General features: G+C 45.4%; 1 protein-coding gene across 1 annotated transcript in view; it reads left to right on the top strand.

Moving 5' to 3' along the window:
- The window catches only part of LOC144694098 (putative G-protein coupled receptor 149), a 35,472-nt gene extending 16,726 nt beyond the window's left edge, over positions 1-18,746 (top strand). Inside the window, exons 3-4 of the mRNA XM_078564457.1 lie at positions 5,677-6,098; positions 18,174-18,746. Coding sequence (XP_078420583.1) covers positions 5,677-6,098; positions 18,174-18,746 — 995 coding nt within the window. The remainder of the gene's footprint in view (positions 1-5,676; positions 6,099-18,173) is intronic.
- Positions 18,747-20,607: the final 1,861 nt, after the last annotated feature.

The following is a 20,607-nucleotide window of genomic DNA, read 5'->3' as shown; positions in this document are numbered from 1 at the left end:
ATGGGACCTAGCTTTAGAGTAGCCTTGGGATCACAACCTGGTGAGCACATCGCACTTTCTGATCCACAACAAGCAGAGGCATGGTCCCTGGCACTTGGGGGACTGCTGGAGGCCAGAACGTTGCTGAGTCCAAGTCAAATGATGAGTCTCTGGACTCGGTCCATGTCACAGTTGCTGGAGCTGCAAAGACAAGCTCGGTAACTACAGGAAGGGATGTCTGCTGCACTCCTCAGATTGCAAGGCACGATGGAGGAGTCCGTTCGAGTTCAGGCTGAGGTGATAGCACCAGCATTGCAATGCACCGAGGTCAACACTGGCAGGATGGTGGCTGCCATGGAGACATTGCTCCAGGACATCACTCCTGCGCGGGCTTAACTCCATTGCTGATGCCATAGTTGGCCTCCAACAGTGTGTACACAAGAGGGGTGCTGGGCAGCTCGATCTCACTTCAGCTACCCTTGCTCCTCAAGGAGTCAGCCAGGGGCCCTCAAGCACCCACAGGGAGGAGGATCAGCAGGTGCACGATCCAGGGCCATCCATGCAGGTGACTCTGGGATCGACCGGCCCATTGACTCCTCTCTTCCTGTGACCTCCGCAGATCCAGCTTCACAGGCTGAGGAGGGTGCCACTGCCACACAGCAGGACCCTGAAAGCAGGCCGGGGCCCTCCAAGTCTTGACCCTCCAGAGGACACCCGCCAAAGTCATCACAGACACAGCGTCACAGTCAGCAGGCTGCCACCACCTCCACTGTGGATGTCCGGGGAGCACCAAGACGTAGCGGCAGGGTTAGGACAGTTAAAGAGAATCAGTTCTACAGCCTGGCCACAGGTGTTAATCACTAGTACATAATGTTCACTATTGTCAATAAACTCCTAAGAATGTCTCCCTGCCTGTGGCTCCTTGTTCTGGTGAGCAATGTTCTTGTCACTCAAATGTGAAATCTTTCTGCACAAGATAAAAGGCAGGTGTCTCAGTCCAGGGCCTCTTCCCTGTGCTCTGTGCAGCTTTCAGACCACAGTGATGGTCCAGCCGCCCACCCCCTGGAAATATTACTGATGCCTGTACCTCAGCAGTGCTGGTCATTGCTGCTAGAATGTAGTGGGCAGGCACCACAGAGTTCTCTCATTCTCCCTGTGTGCTCTCAGCACCTTTAAGGTGGGGCTGGCCTCCATCACACCAGCATCTGCGACCAGTGATGCTGTGCACCAGCTCCTGAAGGGCTGAGGTGCTGAAGGCGGACACAATCAAATGCGTCTAAAGTTTCATGGCTGCATCTCTGAGATGGCCCTGATCATGGAGCACAAGTGAACTGCCCTCAGCCAGACAGGAGTCAGAGGCTATGTGAAGATTTATGGAGAGTCCTCACTGCAAGTTGTCATCATCCTCCTGCGATCGAGTGACTATTAGGGTCTCCACTGCATCTCCATGACAGGAGCATTCTCACAGAGAGTGTTGGCGCTGCCATAAGCCAGACTGGAGTCAAACGTTCACAACTGCGATGTGAGGATCTACGGGAACACCTCACTGCATGTCATCATCATCCTCCACAAATCTGGCAGCTATGAGGGCCTCCCGAGTGCGCCTGCTTTTCTAACCAGTGCGAGAGCCTCAACCCCGTCGTCATTATCACCGAGGACCCCCTCACCCACTTCCCCTTCAGCGTCCTCCTCATTGGAGGAGACATGCCCGTCCTCCATCTCCTCCTCTGCCAGTTCCTCACCCTTTTGCAACGCCAGGGCACAGCAGTAAAGGGTGCAGCAGATGACGAGGATGTGTGACACCCTCTGTGGACTGTATTGCAGGGCTCCACCAGGCCGGTCCAGACACTGGAACTGCATCTTCAGTATCCCGATGGTCTGCTCCACCAAGTTGTGAGCTGCTGCATGAGCCTCATTGTAGCGTTGCTTTGCTGCAGTCTGAGGCCGCTGCACGGGTGTCATCAGCCACGGCCTCTATGAGTAGCCCTTGTCCCAAAGGAGCCAACTCTGCAGCCTCTGTGGACCCTGGAAGACTCCAGGGATCCGCGAGTGACTCAGGATGTAGGCGTCGTGTACAGTCCCTGGAAATTGTGCACATACCTGTAGGATGCGTTTCTGGTGGTCGCATACCAGCTGCACGTTCAGTGAGTGGAAGCCCTTGCAGTTGATGAAGTCCACCGAGTGTAGCGATGGAGACCTAAGCACCACATGGGTGCAGTCAATTGCATCCTGCGCCTGTGGAAATCTTGAGATCAGGGCAAATCCTTGCATCCTGGCTGTCCCGGTCCCGGGCGAAATGCACAAAGTTGTGTGCCATGGAGAAGATAGCATCTGTGACCTCATGGGTGCATTTGTGGGTGGCGGCTTGTGAAATCCCACAGAGGTCACCTGTGGAGCCCTGAAACGAGCCACTGGCATAGAAATTGAGTGCCACGGTCACTTTCACAGCCACTGGCACTGGATGCTCTCCATGTCCCCTTGGCACCAAGTCCTGCAGTAAGTGGCAGATATGAGCCAACCTAGACATGCACGATCATTGATGACACTGGATCTCAGTCATCTGTAGGAATGGCAGGCAGTGCCCATAGACCCTGGGTGTTGCTGGGCGCTGACCAGCCACGGCTCGCTGTTGCTCCTGGGCAGCATGTGCGAGAGCCCCTGCTGACCTTTCTTCATGAGGTTGCTGCTCCTGCCATTGCATGGCAAGGTGCCTCAGTCGCCCTCTCATCCATCTTCTACAGTCTCTGTAGGCGATCAGGCATACGCTAGATCACCAGGATCCATGATCCTGATGTTGTCCGCCTGCAGCATGAAAGAGAGAGATGGTTATCATGGCTGTACTTAGCATCTTTCCTGGCCCGGTGTGACCATCCCTTAATGCTTCCCAGAGGGTGCTGGTCACCCCTTGGATGGCCAGAGATGACTGCACTGCAAGGCTGCCCTGTTAAGCTGCGACATGGGGGACACTGGTCCAAACCAGGATGTTGAGATTGCAAGGGGTTGTTGAGCACCTCCAGCAGTGACTGCTAAATGGTCAGCATTGGTGAGGAGATTGTACAACTGCTCCATGGTCCAATAAAGTGGTGGCGGACTCGAAGTCTGTGCTGGGGAGTGGGGGAGGGAGGGGTAAGGTGTGGAGCACTTGGTGGTCCATTGGTGCCTCCATGTTGCTTGCATGGGCAGACAGGCTAGGAGCCTGACCCCAATCATATCACTGTGGCTGTGCCTGATCTGTTTCAGTTGCAGAGGCATGGTCAATTTATATAGGCGTCCCTAATGCGTGGCCACTTCCCTTGCTTACCCAGCCCCCAACCTGTTCACAGCATGCAGCCCCAGGGCAGCACTTGACCACCCTCCGCCCTCAGCAGTCGCCTCTGAGGCTGGCCAGCACTTGTCCTCGGACACCCCCCACCCCTCAGCAATCGCCTGCGGGGCCAGGGATCAGTTTCCCCCACCCCCCCACCCCCGGCACCCCTGTAAACTATGGGCAAGCTGTGGAGAACACTGCTGCTCACTCATCTCAGTTCCCCCAAAGTGAAGGCCGCCAAGTGCATGTTGCCTGCGTGCAGTTGTGAAACGTATCAGCATACTTTCCCGCCAACGTGGATGGGCGATACAGCGGGGTTCCAAGAGCCTGGCAGGTTGGCCTTTTAATTATATGCTAATATATTATAATTAGCTCCCTGCCGACTGATGGCGGGAAACGCGGCCCGCTGTCGGCGGGCTGAACAGAAGATCATGACCTGCCTTCACGCTGTTGTGAAGTGGGTCCCGCCATATTTTCCGCGCATGCCGCTTATCACGCCCGCCACCAGCGGACATGGAAAATTCCGCCCTGTGATTATTCCTTTGTGCAATACAATCATTTCATTATCAATTTTCAGCTATGTAAATTAATCATAAAGACATTAACTGTGCCAGCATTATTCCATTGTGTTAAACAGACCTTTTAATACTACTTATTAGTTTCAGAAATTAAAGTTCAGTTTGTCACTCAGTATATATATTAATCTACTGAACTTTGAAAATGGCCAGAATGTCATCTTTCAATTTATTTCTGAATAATAAGATCCTTTTAATCTACATCTTAAATACTTCCACGTTTCACAAGGGAAGCTATAAGGAGAAATATGGCAGGGAAGATCTGAGAAAAAAATGGTTCAGGTGCAAAATTGCTCAAGTTACATTCTCATGGATCATTTTATCACCTCAGTCCCTCAATTAGTAACTGTCAAGGAAATTTGAAATAAAACAGAACAATGCAAGCAATACCACAACAACTGAAAGAGAAAAAATAATATGAAGGTCAATTTTTCTGAAGCATTACACCCAAAGCATTAATAATCTTTTTGATTCAGATACTGACTGTCCAGCTGGGACACTCCAACATTTTCTATTTTACCAAAAACCGGTCAATAATTCCTAGGCAATAATCTCCTGAAAGGGATTTCAATTGTATCATAAGCCTCACAAGTAGAGCTTAGTTTAGACCATATCACCTCATGTTCCCATAAGATGTTCTGCCTTGCAATTGTTAGTGCCTATCTGGTGCCCTGGCGAATATTTGTCCCTCAGTCAATATATAAAAAAACAGATTATCTGGTCATTATCACATTGCTGGTTGTAGAAATTCGCTGTGTACAAATTAGTTGCTCTATTTCCTACATTACAACAGTGACTACACTTCAAAAAGTACTTAATTGGCTGTAAAGCACTTTGAGACATCCAGTGGTTATAAAAAGTGTTATATAAATGCATTTCTTTATCATATCTATAATATCTGTGGTGGTTAATATGTTTTTTATGAGAGCCTTTAACAAGATAAATAAGAAAAAACTGGACAAGAAGTCCATAATTATAAGAGATAAATTCAAAATAATCACTAAACCGAATTAAAGGTTTAGGTTCAAAGCTTTTTTAATATAAAAGATTCTTGGGGAATAGAATGCTTATCAAAATAATGAAAGCAGGAAAATAAAGACTTGCATTTACATAGCTCCTTTCATAAACTCAGGTTGCCCAAGGACATCTTTCAGGCAATAAAATGCCTTTGAGATGTAGCCACGGTCATAATGTACAATGGAGTCGCCAATTTGCACACAGCAAGTTTCCCCCAAATAACAATTCAATAAATAGTCTGTGATGATCAATTTGAAGTATAAGTTTTATGCCCAGCTAAGAGAGCAGATAGAGCCTTGATTTAACATCTCACCTGAAAGAGGTCACCTCTGACAGTGCAGTACTCCCTCAGGACTGCACTAAGAGTGCTAACGTGGATTATGCGTTTAAATCCCTGGCATGGGGCTAGAACATTTAATGCCAATTTATTGACTGAGCCACGGCTGACACCGTTCCTAATTGCTTCAAAAATAATGTCTCCTAGATCTCTCTCCTCACTATCTTTGTAATAATATTAAGTCAAAAACAGGCCTCCTGATCAAGGTGTCCCTAACTATTGGAAACAATCTTCCTCTACTCCATTTGTCAAAACCCCTCATCCTGGTTTGATTATTGTGCTAAATGTGTTGCCCTAACATCTCTATTTAGAACTGTTGAAGTTCCTATTGTAATCGGATGCTTATCACAAATTCAAATGTACAAACAATTGGTCAATATGTTTTATTGCTGCTTTAGTGACATCATGGCAACAGTTATTCCTTAATAAATAATTCTGTTCTTATCTAGCGAAACGAAGAGGCTTTGAATTCAATCTGTCTTTCCAGCAAGGATATGGAGTTTATAAGATATCCCAACCGAACAGCTGCGGTGCTGAAGAAAGCACGTCTCTGTCTTACCATAATCTTACCGCCTACGAGCCCGAGCGCAACAAAGGTGCCCCCGTCCAACTCAAAGAAACTCCGTGCGACGCGAGAATCGAGATCAGCACCACCGATTTGCCGGACAGCTCCCTGCGGGTTTCGACGGGCCAGAGCGCCGAGCTGGGCAAAGTCAGCCCGGGTCAGGGCAAAGAGAACGGTAACGACCCCGGAAAACCGGCCGCTGGCTCCACCGGCACCCCGGAGGGCTCAGAGCGCAAACTGACCCAGGAGGAAGGGCGCAAATTGGAGCTGGTCGACTGGGAGTGGTGTCGGAGCAAGTCTGAGAGGACTCCGCGACAGGTGAGCGGATTCGCAAGTGGCTTTCGTGCTGCACAGTGGGGCGTCCAAAACATATTCCTATGCGCTACCTGTAACGAAATCATAAACACAATGGCAAATGGCAAACCTTGAGGTTTATAATGTTGGAACTCGTTATTAAATCATGAGTACATGGAATCTCTCTACTGAGGACTTAAACAGAGATGGTAATCTCTACTTATTTAAAAGGGTAATATGGTCACTAACACAACCCAAAAGAATTTGCTGTAAATGTTCTGTGTCATTACAATCTACTTACTGCGTTATTGGGAACGTTTTCAGCCTTTGCAAGTGTATTTGTTTAACTTCGGGGGAACTCCAAATGGAACGCCCCTTGTTTTTCTGGTTATTCATCAATACTATAATATTTATCACACCTCCGCCCCACCCCCACTCAATTTCTTTTCCTTCCTGAAAGTTATTCGTTTTGCAGGAACAAAAACCAAAAAATGCTGGAAAAACTCGGCAGGTTTTGACAGCATCTGTGGAGAGAAAGACAGAGTTAGCGTTTCGAATCCGTATGATTCTTCTTCAGAGCTAAAGGGAGGTAGATATGTGGTGAAATATATACTGTTTAAGGGGGGCCGAACAGGTGAAGCTGGATAGGAGGCCAGCAATAGGTGGAGGCAAAGGAGAGATAGCGAAAGATGTCATAAACAAAAAGTCAAAGTGTTGTTAATAGTGGTGGTACTGGTTAAAGGAGGTGCTAATGGTGACATTAAGATTAGTTTTGCAGGCAATGGTAGCACTCACGTGTATAACCCAAATGCTGATGTGAGCCCAGACAGCGAGTACTGCTAGGCTATTCAACAATTATTCAGCAACCACATTTTGTTTCAGTGTCTGTACACCAATGTTCTCAGGTGCATATGCACACACATGAAGACACATGCACACACATGCACAGAAATACAAGATTACACACATACACGCTCTTTCTACCAGGAGTGAATGAATCCTGGTCAGGAGCAGGATCCAATAAAAGTTCCCATGAATAAATACAGTGGAGTTTTCCCTCATGTCCCGGTCAATATTTATCACTCAAAGGGCATCGCTAAAACAGTACTGTGGGAGTGCTGCATTGTCAGAGGCACCATCTTTCAGATCAGTTGTGAAATCAAGGCCCTGTCAGCCTTTGCAGGTGGACAGAAAATATTCTTTGACACTATTTCAAATAGATTATCTGGCCATTATCACATTGCTGCTTTTGGGAGCTTGCTGTGCATACATTGCCTGCCACATTTCCTACATTATAATAGTGACTGCATTTCAACAGTATCTCGTTGGCTACTAAGAGTTTCGGAATGTCCTGAGATTGTGAAAAATCCAATTTCTTTATTTTATTATAACTGTACTTCAGTCACTGAGACCAAATCATGAGCTGCATTTATGAACTCCCCTCACACATGCTGTAAAGCAAAATGCACCATTTTACTGGGACCAATATTTCAGTCCACCCTAGGGGACTTATCTGTTGGGAATTGAGAGGTAAGTTGTTTCTTTGTGATTTGTCTCCTGTATTTGATATTAAACTAAAGATTTTGATGAACTAAAGAGTTGGCAACCTGCTCTGGCAAGTGAAGTGTTTATCTGCACTCTGTGGGAAACTGCATTAAACTGGATTTAAAAGTAATATGCTCAGAACTGGAGAGAGGTAGAAAGGGTTTGCATTCTCTTCATCGATTTCCTTCAGTTTTTGTGCATTTTATCAATCTCATCTTTCTATTCAAAACTCTTCATGGCTTCACCCATCCCAAATTCTGTAAACTCCTCCAGCCCTACATCCTTCTGAGGACTCTGTAATCCTCTGGCCTTTTATTTTATTCATTTATGGGATGTGGGCTTCGCTGGCTGGGCCAGCATTTATTGCCAATCCCTAATGGCCCTAGTTCAGAGGGCATTTAAGAGTCAACCACATTGCTGTCGGTCTGGAGTCACATGTATGCCAGACCAGGTAAGGATGACAGATTTCCTTCCCTAAAGGACATGAGTGAACCAGATGGGTTTTTAGAACAAATGACAAAGGTTCCATGGTCATCATTAGACTTTTAATTCCAGATTTTTACTGAATTCAAATCCCACCACAGCAGATGGTGGTATTTGAACCCAGGTCCCCAGGGCATTACCATGGGTCTCAGGATTACTAATCAAGTGACAATACCAATATGCCATCGCCTCCCCTGCAAACTGCAATTTCCTTTGCCACTTAATTGATTGCTGTGCATTCAGTTCTCCATGCTGGTAGTGTCCATGCCCAGCCATCTTCAGCTGCTTCACCAATGACCTTCCTTCCATCATAAGGTCAGAAGTGGGGATGTTCGCTGATGATTGCACAATGTTCAGCATCATTCACGATTCCTCAGGTACTGAAACAGTCCACATCCAAATGCAGCAAGACATGGACAATATCCAAGTTTGGGCTGAAAAGTGACAAGTAACATTCATGCCACACAAGTGCCAGGCAATGACCATCTCAGACAAAAGAGGGCCTCGCCATCGCCCCTTGATATTCAATGTCATTGCCATCACTGAAGCCCCAACTATCAACATCCTGGGGGTTAATATTGACCAGAAACTGAAATGGACTAGCCATATAAATACTGTGGTATAAGAGCAGGTCAGACGCTAGGAAGCCTGCAGTGAGTAACACACCTCCTGACTCCCCAAAGCCTGTCCATCATCCACAAGACACAAGTCAGGAGTGTGACGGACTACTCCCCACTTGCCTGGATGAGTGCAGCTCCAACAACACTCAAGAAGCTTGACGCCATCAAGGGCAAAGCAGTCCTCTTGATTAGCACCCTTTCTACAAACATTCACTCCATCCACCACCGACGAACAATAGCAGCAGTGTGTACCATCTACAGGATGCACTGCAGAAACTCACCAATGCTCCTTAAGCAGCACCTTCCAAATAACTCGCCCACTACATTCTAGAAGGACAAGGGCAGCAGATACATGGGAACACCACGACCTGGAAACTCCCCTCCAAGCCACTCACCATCCTGACTTGGAAATATATCATCGTTCCTTCACTGTCGCTGTGTCAAAAACCTGGATCTCCTTCCCTCACAGCACTGTGGGTGTACTGACACTACAGGAACTACAGCGGTTCAAGAAGGCAGCTCCTACCATCAGCTTCTCAATGGCAATTAGGGATGGGCAATAAATGCTGGTCTAGCCAGCGACATCCACACCCTCTAAATGAATAATGAAAAAAAAGCTCTGGAATTGTCTCCCTACACATCTCTGCCTCTTTACCTCTCTCTCCTCTCTTAGGGCATGCCTTATAGCCTGCCTCCAATTCGGCTTTTTGTCACTTGTCCCAATATCTCCGTGTGTGACTCAATGTCAAATGTAATCTGATTTACCCTGTGAAGCACCACATGATGCTTTACAACTTAAATGTTGTTATACCTAGATATTCCTTTATTTACATTTGCCAAATTCTCGGTTCAGGAATAAATTGCTTTATTTTTGAAACTGAGAAAAAACTCAGTTTGAAACTAAGGAAACTCAGGAAAAGGACAACACAGATATAGGCATCAGGGTGGAGACTGAAATGTTAGAGGAAATTAACATAGAGAGAGAGGAGGTACTAGTGGGTTTAGCGGCCTTAAAAGTGGATAAATCCGCAGGCCTGGATGAGATGTATCCCAGGATGTTGAGGGAGGCAAGGGAAGAGATATAAGGAGTCCTGGCAGTAATTTTCAAATTCTCTCTGGCCACAGGTGAGGTGCCAGAGGACTGGAGAACTGCTAACGTTGTCCCATTATTAAAAAAGGGTGGAAGGGATAGACCAGGAAATTACAGGCCAGTCAGCCTAACCTCGGTGGTGGGGAAGTTACTAGAAAGAAGTCTGAGGGACAGAAGATCTCTGCACTTGGAGAGACACGGATTAATCAGGGATAGTCAGCATGGATTTGTTAAGGGAAGGTCGTGTTTGACAAATTTTATAGGATTTTTTGAGGAGGTAACCAGGAGTGTTGATGAGGGTAATGCATTTGATGTGGTCTACATGGACTTTTGATAAGGTCCCTTATGGCAAACTGGTCAAGAAAGATCCAAGGCAAGTGACACGTTGGATCTAAAATTGGCTGAGAGGCAGGAAGCAGAGGGTGATGTTAGAGGAATGTTTCTGTGACTGGAAGCCTGTTTCCAGTGGGGCTCCACAGAGCTGAGTCCTGGGGCCCTTGCTGTTTGTGGTGTACATAAATGATTTGGACTTAAATGTAGGGGGTATGATCAAGAAGTTCGCGGATGACACGAAAATTGGTAGGGTGGCAAATAGTGATGAGGATAGCCGTAAACTGCAGGAGGATATCAATGGACTGGTCAGGTGGGCAGAGCAGTGGCAAATGGAATTCAACCCGGGAAAGTGTGAGATAATGCACTTGGGGAGGGCTAACAAGGGAAGGGGTTACACAATGAATGGTAGGACCTTGGAAAGTAAAAACTAGAAGAAACTAGAGAAGGAGAGATCAGCCAAAGTTCTTTCACTATTGATTATCCAGCATAGACTTTGTGTGAGGATAGAATTGGGCTTGGCACTGAAAGCTTTCACAGCGGAATAGCTTGATAACAGTCACTTCCTAGGCTCACACATGAAGAATGGTTCCTTGGGCAAGGTACCAATGCCAATGGAAATGTAGCCCAATAAGAGCCAGCTGCTTTAGGCGGGGGATGTTTTAAAACTGGGCATTTACATCACAGAAGGAGCCATTCAGTCGAGCAGGCCTGTGCTGGTTTCTTGCAAAAGCAATTTAAAACTAATCCCATTGCCTTGCTTTGTCCCCATATCCCTAATTTGAGCTCTGACATTCAAAACTCTGTTACTCATATCTTAACTCACACCCAAGTCTCCTTCACCTATCACCCCTGTGCACATTGATCTACCTTAGCTCGCAGTCTGGCTATCTCTTGATTTAAAAACTCTCATCCTTGTTTTCAAATCCCTCCTAGACCTCGTGCCTCCCTATCTCTATAGCTCTCTTCATCGCTAATCACTTTGAGACCTCTGTATTTCCCCAATTCCCACCTCTTGTACATTACCAATTTATTAATTGTTCCACCATTGGTGGCCATTTTTCCAGCCATCTAGGCCCTAAACTCTGGAATTTCCCTTCCTAACCTGCCAGCCTCTGTACTTTTCTACTTCTGTCATAAGAACTTAAGAAATAGGAGCAGGAGCAGACCACATAGCCCTTCAACCCCTCAACCCTGCTCACCATTCAATACAATCATGGCTGACTTTCTGCCTCAGGTCTGCTTTCTTCCCGCTCCCCATATGCCCTGATTCCCTGAGGGACTAAAAATCTATCTACCTCAGCCTTAAATCTATTCAGCGAACACCTTGGATAGACAATCCTAGAAATTCACAACCCTCTGAATGAAGAAATTCATCTTCTTCTCAGTCCTAGGTGAACCTTATCTTGAAACTGTACTTCCATGTTCTGGATTCCCAGTCAGGGGAAACAACCTCTCATTGTCTGCCCTATCAAGTCCCATCAATGTGATCACCTCTCATTCTCCTAACCTCCAAGGAATATAGGCCCATTTTACCCAGCCTTTTATCATAGGACTACCCTTTCATCCCAGGAACCAACCTCGTGAACTTTCATTGTACTGCCTCCAATGCAAATATATCCTTCCTTAAATATCAAGACCAAAACTGCATACAGTATTCCAGGTGTGATTTCACCAAAGTCCTATACAATTCAACTCCTTTAAGATGCTTCTTGAAACTTATCCCTTTTTGTTATGTGGCTCAGGGCTGGATTTTACAGTTGCGGGGGAGAGGGTGAGGGGTGGGTGCATACTGCTCTCCTGCCCCAACTGAAAAGTCGATCAGAAACCAACCGATGAACAAGATGGCCCCACGGCAATAACACGCTGCAGGTGGCAACAACAATGGTGGGACTTCCACCCCTCCCTGGGAGGAAGTCCCGCCATCAGGTGCTGCTGGTCAATCGAATTGGGTGCTGCTGGGACTGCAAGCAGACCCAGGATGAAGGACGCAATGGATCCCAGACTCAAATAAGTCAGGGGCGTTGACTGGGGCGAGATCAGGCACCTTAGGGAGGGTGTGAGGGGAATGGAGACGTGTGTTTTGCTGTGCAGGTGGAGAGGAAGGAAATGGGGTGCTATTTTTGGCGGGGGGTGGGGGGGTGGGGTGGTGGGAGTGCCCCTGATATGTAAAGTGCATCCCCCTGAAGACAGTGCCCCTCTTCTTTCCCACCCTTTTAAAAACCTTTTTTGAAAGAGCAGGCTGCCTACTCCTGGTTACCTGCCATGCCAGCCATGATATGGCATGGGTGGTGTAACACTGGGGGTCAATCAGCCTGTAAAAAAAGATCAGCTGACCCGTAATTATGTATTTACATACAACAGGCAGGCTGCCGATCTCAGTGCCCATGCACCACACCTATTATGGCGTACAGCTCGGACGTGGCCGAGAAAGGGGGGGCTAGCAACCCCTCGTATTTTCGTGCTCTCCTATCAAAAACACACCCAGTGGGGGGAGGTGGTGTGGGAGGCGTAAAATCCGGCCCTCAGTGTCAAATATTGTCCTATTATATTCCTGTGCAGCCATAGGAAGTTTTAAGGTGCCAGACAAAGTACATGTTGGTGTTGTTACTGTTGATCCAATTTACTCTTAATATAGTCACTGCCTCAGAAATTCACTGCTCTAACAACAACTGCATAAAGACGTTTCTCCTAACCTCTGACAATTTTCAATTGATGACTGCCTTGTTAGCTACTTCTCAAACAGAGGAAAGGTTTTCCCTAATCACTCTTTATGGTTTTGTTTTGTCCAGTCTTGATTAAACCTCCACTCAGTCCTCTTTGCTCTAGTGGAAATAGCCCTAATGTCTCAAATCTCTCACTACAACGTCATTCCTGGTGAATCAACTTGTATGGAAGGGAGACAAGCCTAAAAAAAGACCTGCCAACATTGCACTTGAGTTTTTGTACCTAATCACTTGATTGCTAGTACTGCTGTCAAAAGTGATAAGTTGAAAAGGTATTTGTCAAAAGGCCTGGAGCAGCAGAACTGGAAAAAGTGTACATCATTGCCACATTGTTCATGGCTGAAGGAAGAGCTCAGCATTTATCAGCTCGCATGAGTGATGGCTGCTGAGCAATGTTTTGAAATAAAAATCACAAAGCCATTGATAGGATCAGTTCAAATCTTGCTGTTTCCATACAGTACCTCCAAGGACTCTGTTTTTTGCAATGCATGTGCTAACCCAGCCTGAAAAAATCCTTATTCATACCAGTTTGTTGTGTGATCAGCCTGGGCAAAGATCACAATCAAATAATGGAGCCAAGACCAACTCTGCTCCGTTTTTGAAAAAGTACCAGGAGCTTTTCTTGCTTGGCCTCCTTTTTCAAGGTCGTACTGCTAGATGAGGAAAGAGGAACATATATCAACAGTTTACAAATCTATTTGTTTAGTTAAGCACTAAAGCCTGCAATAAATCACATTGCCGAGATGGACTGAAATCTCTCACATGTCAAGCATCCTTTCGAGCTCTGTACAGCTGTGTAGAATCATACAGCACAGAAGGAGACCATTCAGCCCATCATGCCACTTCAAAAAACTATCCAATTAGTTCCAATTCCCTGCCCTTTCCCCATAGCCCTGTAAATTTTCTCCTCTTCAAATATATATATACAATACTCTTCTGAAAGTTAATACTGAATCTGCTTCCACTTCCTGCACTGGCAATGAGTTCCAGATCACAACAACTTCCTGTGTAAAAAATATTCTTCTCATCTGCCTCCTAATCCTTTGCAAAATACCTTAAATTTGTGTCCTCTGGTTACTGACTCTTTTGGCAATGGAAACGCTTCCTCCATATCTACTCTATCAAAACCCTTCATGATTTTGAAGACCTCTATTAAATCTCACCTAAACCTTCACTGCTCTAAGAAGAATCGTTTGAGAATATATACATTGCTCTCTTCCCACAAAAAGCACAGTGAAACATTCTTTTCTATTTTTAGTTCGGAAGGGAAAAAGTGGTTCAAAATACAAAGTTTGGCATATAATAAGAAATAAAAAGGGAAGGAACTTGCGTTTTTACAGCAGTTTCAAAAGCAAAATACTGCAGATTCTGGAAATCTGAAAGAAAAACAGAAAATGCCAGAAAATACTTAGCAGGTCTGGTAGCATGTGAGGAGAAAGATAACCAGAGTTAACATTTCAGACAGCTCTGCTGAAAGTTCAGGACCTTGAATCATTAACTCTCTTTCTTTATCCGCAGATGCTGCCAGAGTTGCTGAGTATTTCCTGCATTTTCTGCTCTTATTGCACTCATACAACACCGTTCATGCCCTCAGGACATGTCAAAGTGCTTCACAGCCAAAGAAAAATGACTTTCAAAGTGTCATCATTGTTGTAATGAAGAGATATGAGGAAGCCAATTAGCGCACAGCAAGATCCCACAAATAGCCATGGAATAAATGACCTGATAACCTGTCTTAATAATATCCATTGAGGGATGCTAGGAGAACTCCCTTGCTCTCTTTGAATAGCGCCACGGATATCTTACATCCACCTGAGAGCAGACAGGACCTCAGTTTTATGCCTCATCCGACAAACAGCAGCAGTCAGGGCAAATATTCTTATCATGAGTACAAGTCACAGACACAATGCAGAGAGGAATCTTCTCTAGTGGTGATTTTAGCAAGTAGGATCAAGACACAATTAGGAACGGACATCAATATTAAAGCTAAAAGTTTTTTTTTTCACCTTGCCCCTAGAAATGCCAACATTCTTGTGAGATTTGTGAAGTGGAACAAGAAAGTTAATGCAAGATGAATAGCTCCACAGAGCAGTGAACCATGCTAACTGGCTTTAGCTATCTCAGTTAGACAGATATGGCTGTCAGGCTCCTCCAGTGGCTGTCATGCACTATTGACAGCAACTCTCCCTAGAGACAGGCAGTCAGTGAGCTATTCTGTCTGCATCAGGCATTTATCTCCAGAAACCCTTTGTCAAGGCTTCACCTTTGCATTCAGGACGTGTAGCAGCTGCCAGTCACCACACCGCAGAAACCGAGCCATCTTGACCCCTCAGTGAGGCGTGTTTCATCAATGCCCTTCTAAATTATTTGTTACTGCATGAATGAGAGCTTTCAGCTTGTTAAATCAAGGATAGAGACTAATTGTCTCCACTCCGCAGAGATTCCACTGTTAGATGCAACTGCTAAATTATTTAACATGCGGGGAAGAAATGGAAACTTAGGAAAAAGAATCACAAGGACCCCATTAACAAAAAGGCAAGTTGGATAATACAGTGCATTGAACTGTGGTGCTGAACACCAATTTAGCTTGTTTGACAACAGTCCTGGCTTTGAGATCGGCCAGAGGTCTGCAAAATACAGTTCAGAAGCTGCATGCAGCTCATTAAGGACTCACCTGCATATCCCGACCTTGACCGATCAAACCCATTTTAATGGTAATTGAATGGCTGGTTTCATTTTTTTTAGGCTTTTATTAGCATTGATACTTTTTCACGAGCACATTCAGTTAACAACTTTCTTCTAAATATAGGGCACAATTTCAACATTTGTGGATGATACACAATCTGGAACCATTGTAAATTATGAGGGGGATCATGTAGAACTTCAAAAGGACATAGACAGGTTGGTGGAATGGGCGGACAAGAAGCAGATGAAGTTTAATGCAGAGAAGTGTGAAGCAGTTCATTTTTGTAGGAAGAACGCTGATAGAAAATGTAAAATGAAGGGTACAATTCTAAAGGGGGTGCTGAGGGACTTGGGTTTTTTGTGCATAAATCATTGAAGCTGACAGGGCAAGTTAAGAGAGGAGTTAATAAAGCAAACGGCATCCTGACTTTATCATTAGGGGCATAGAGTACAATAGCAAGAAAGTTATGTTATGTATAAAGCACTGGTTCGGCCTCAATTGGAGTATTACATCCAGTTCTGGGCACCACAGCTTAGGAAGGATGTGAAGACATTAGAGGGAGTGCAGAAAAAATTCACAAGAATGGTTCCAGAGATGAGGAACTTTGGTTATGTTGGAAAATTGGAGGCATTCTGCTTGGACAAGAGCTGGTTTAAAAGAATATTCAAAATCATGAGGGGTCTAGACAGAGTAGAGAGGGAGAAACTGTGCCTATTAGTGGAGGAATTGAGAACTAGAGGTCAGAGATTTAAGGTAATTGGCAAATGAAGCAATGGCGACATAAGGAAAAACTTTTTTATGCAGCAGGCGGTTAGAATCTTGAATACACTGTCTGAGAGTATGGTGGAGGCAGATTCAATTGAGGCATTCAAGGGGGAATTGGATTATTATCTGAAGAGGTAGAATGTGCAGAGCTATGGGGAGAAAGTGGGCAATGGCTCTGGCTGAATTACCCCTTCAGAGAGGCAGCACAGACATGCAGAATGGCCTCCTTCTGTGCTTTATCCATCCAATGATAACCTTTAAAATGTTGTTGAAATGTGCCTCTTGTTTTTCATTATTATTGGCATTTAAGTAACAGCATAGCAGCTCTTAAAATATTGCGTTTTTGACTAAATTTAAAACATGGCTCTTCTTGGTGTTAAGGTTTCCGAAACCCTGTGTTGGGTGGTCGCATATTCAAGTCCTAGTACACACCTGAGCACATGATCGAGATTGGAACTTTAGAGCAGGAATGAGGGAGTACTACTTCGCTGGAATAGGCATCTTTTGGATGCACAATTAAGCTTGGACCTGACCTGTCCCCATCTGGATAGCCCAGGGTGCAATTTGAAAAGCAAGAGAAGATTGTCTGTTGGCTTGGTCAACATTCTCCCTCAACTCTCCCTGCCAGAAAATGAAGGCCTCGATATTAAACCTCCCACTCAGCCCCCAGTTGAGGGAGGGGGCGGGAGTTAAAGAGGGGAACACGTCCCCTCTCATTATCACAGACCTTTTCCACCTCAGCCTGTTTGCTGGTGAGTGTCACCAAAGGACCCCTGCTCCAACAATCTGCCACTAGTGTTCCTTCCCATCTGTCATCCATATTTACCATTTGACCAGTTTCCGGGCAGGTTTAACATGGCACTCACCATTATTGAGATGTAAACTCAAACTTACATAGATGGCAGCCAAAATTCTGATGAGAAAGAAACAAGCCCATCTTTGTTGGTAAGGTAAAAAAAAATCCATGTTGCCTGACTGAATAAGTTTTAAGCACAGTCCATTCTGATCTGTCAAAGCGCACCACTCATCAGGAACAGATACAAGAATTTTATTGCACTGGTTAAGGTGGAGCTGCACAAATCCTGCAACAATTTGTGACTAGTTAGGCCTCATCTGGAGTACTGCATCCAGTTCTGGGTGCCTTACTTGAGGACGGATGTGAAGGCACTGGAGAGAGTACAGAGGAGATTTACAAGAATGATTCCCGGGATGAAGAACTGTAACTATGAGGATAGATTGGAGAGCTTGGGACTGTTTTCCTTGGAGAAACGAAGGCTAACAGGAGACTTGAAAGAGGTATTCAAGATCCTGAGGGGTATGGACAGGGTAAATAGTGAGAAACTCTTCCCACTCCAAGTGAGCATCAAAAACTAGAGGACACAGATTCAAAATAATGGGCAAAAGGAGTAAATGTGATGTGAGGAAACATTTTTTCACCCAGGGGGTGGTTGGAGTCTGGAACAAACTTCCTGAAAGGGTGGTGGAGGCAGATTCAATCGAGGTATTCAAAAGGGAATGGGATTGTTACCTGAAAAGAGAGAATGTGCAAGGTTACGGGGTGAAGGCAGGGCGATCGCTCTTTTAGAGAGCCTGTGCAGTCTCGATGGACTGAATGGCTTTCTTCCACATTGTAAAGATACTATGTGATTCTGTGTGAAGAAATAACCTGTGAGTTGTGAATTCCCACAAGTTGTTGAGTGATTTGTTGTGCTCTTCAGTCCCTGTGGCAAAGCTCTATGTAATTCCAATGACAATTTTGGTGACTGATGGGTTTTTGTAATGATGAACATGTCTTGCTCTGCTGCCCAGGAACTACCAGCGTCAATAACGATTTTCTTTTCTTCCTTCCTCCAGAGACCAGGCGGATTGTCTATCCCGCTGTGTGCCTTTCAGGGAATGGTCTCACTGCACGCTCCGAACACTGGCAAGACCCTCTCCTTATCCACGTATGAAATCAGCGGTGAGGGGCGGAAGATAACGCCAGTGGCCAAGAAGGTCGAGGTGTATCGCTCCAAGAGCGTGGGCCACGAACCCAGTGCTGAGGACCCGCCAGGCAGTCTGGCCGACGCTAGTGTCAAAATCCATTTGGAAGTGCTGGAGATCTGCGAGAATGAGGAGGCACTGGACACCGTGTCCATCGTCAGCAACATCAGCCAGTCCTCGGCGCAGGCCCGCTCCCCTTCCCTGCGTTACTCGCGCCGCGAGAACCGTTTCGTCTCGGTGGACCTGGCTGAGTCGGCCTCCTACTCACTGCTCATTCCCACTGGCCACTCTGGCAGTGACATCAACATATCGATCCCAGACACGGTGGAGGCTCATAGACAGAACAGCCACAAACAGAACCGTGACAGATCTGGCTATCAGGAAGAGATACAGCTCCTGAACGAAGCCTACAGGAGACAAGAGGAAATATCTAATAACTGTTGAACAAGCCAGTATTCCTCATGTGTCAGTTGTCACAGAGTGTGTGTGTGTGTGTGTGTGTGTGCGCGTGTGTTGCACTTTCTACATCTCACCACATAATACTAGAGATAACCTCAAAGTGACATGTGGATCTGGAGGTCCTATTCAATTTCGAAATTTCCAGTTTTGGGCCAATTTGCATGACTTCTGTCCAGATTCACTTCATGTTTAAAAGAAAGATGATGTAATCGTGGCTACCCTGGCATTCCATTGTACATTTGTACACTTTCTTCAGCTCATGGGCTTGAGTTTCCTTTGCATTCGCCGCCAAATACAACCAGCATCTAGAGGCAAACCAATTACATGCCTTAAAAAATGGTAGAATTTTGGCCATCAGTGATTAATGTGTGGAATCTCAATACACCCAAATCTTCTTGACCGTTTATACCTGTCCACTGTCTGAATGAATTTCCACTTACAAAACTCACCCCGACTCTCAGATGTGTGTTTCCTCCAATAGCACTTGTTTGGGGATAGGTCTCTCAGCACTGTGGCCTGGTTTCCAGGTGCAACAGGGACCAAAGCTATTTTTCTGGTCTTTTAATCACGATTTTTTGAGCCTTTTAAAAAAATATTTTCATCACTGAAATCTGCTCTGTATTATCTGTTTCATTTAATGCATTTTTTACGGCATAGGTATCAGCCACAATCAAAATTTGAAAAATTTTGTCTTCTTAAACATTTTCAACATAAAATTGAACAAGGTTCAATCCAGCCAGCATGACATTGGTCTCTATTTATCTACATCCCCACCATCTCGATTCCATTGACTCCAATCAAGCTGAATATCAGATGTAAAAACAGAAAATTCTGGAAAATCTCAGCAGGTCTGGCAGTATCTGCAGTATTTTGCTTTTATTTGAATATCAGATGTGTTGTTTAAAAGGTGGCAAAATTTGGGACCTTGTTTGCCCACCACAACCCATATCCAATTTCACTCCCAATGGGGCTGATGTGCATGGATGATGGTGACATGAACACAGACCTTAAATTTTAAGACACAGAGAAGAGTTTTGTCATTTCCTTGAGCCCTGATTCTTTACACTGATTTATGCCAATTTTCACTGATTTTAAATTCGGGTGAGGGGCATCATACCAGAAATAGGTGAGTTCGGTTCCATCACAGGCAAAGACACATCAAATACCGTTCTAGTGCTGTGCAACATAAATGAGAAGCATGTCTAAAAGCAAAATGACAAGGAATTGCAGATGCTGCTTGTAGACTACACAAAGTCATTTGACTTGGTCCACCATGCTGAGCTATGGAAAACCCTGAGTGATGTGATCTGGCTCGTTCAGAGACTTTATGAAGAGACAAAAAATGGGAGCAGGAGTAGCTCATTCAGCCCTTTGAGCCTGCTCCGCCATTCAAAATGATCATGGCTGATCCTCTATCTCAACGCCGTGCTCCTACTCTCTCCCCATACCCCTTGACGCCTTTAGAGTCTAGAAATCTATTCCCTTCTTAAATGTATTCAGTGACTTGGCCTCTACAGCCTTCTGGTGAGAATTCCACAGGTTCACCACCCTCTGAGTGAAGAAGTTTCTCCTCATCTCAAGCCTAAATGGCCTACCCCATATATTGAGATTGTGACCTCTTGTTCTAGACCCCCTCCCAGCCAGAGGAAACATCCCGGCACCCAGTCCATCCAGCCCTGTCAGAATTTTATACGTTTCAATGAGATCCCCTCACATTCTTCTAAACTCCAGTGAATACAGGCCTATTCGGCCCAATCCCTCCTCATACGACAATCCTGCCATCCAAGGAATCTGGAATCCCAGATGTAAAACATGTATTTGGATAGAAGACGGAGGCATTCACTTT

This window comes from Cetorhinus maximus, chromosome 19, assembly GCF_964194155.1.
Source record: "Cetorhinus maximus chromosome 19, sCetMax3.hap1.1, whole genome shotgun sequence".
Classification (NCBI taxonomy): Eukaryota; Metazoa; Chordata; class Chondrichthyes; order Lamniformes; family Cetorhinidae; genus Cetorhinus; species Cetorhinus maximus.
Note: the sequence above shows the minus strand (reverse complement) of the source record. Positions and strands in the feature narration are given on the sequence as shown.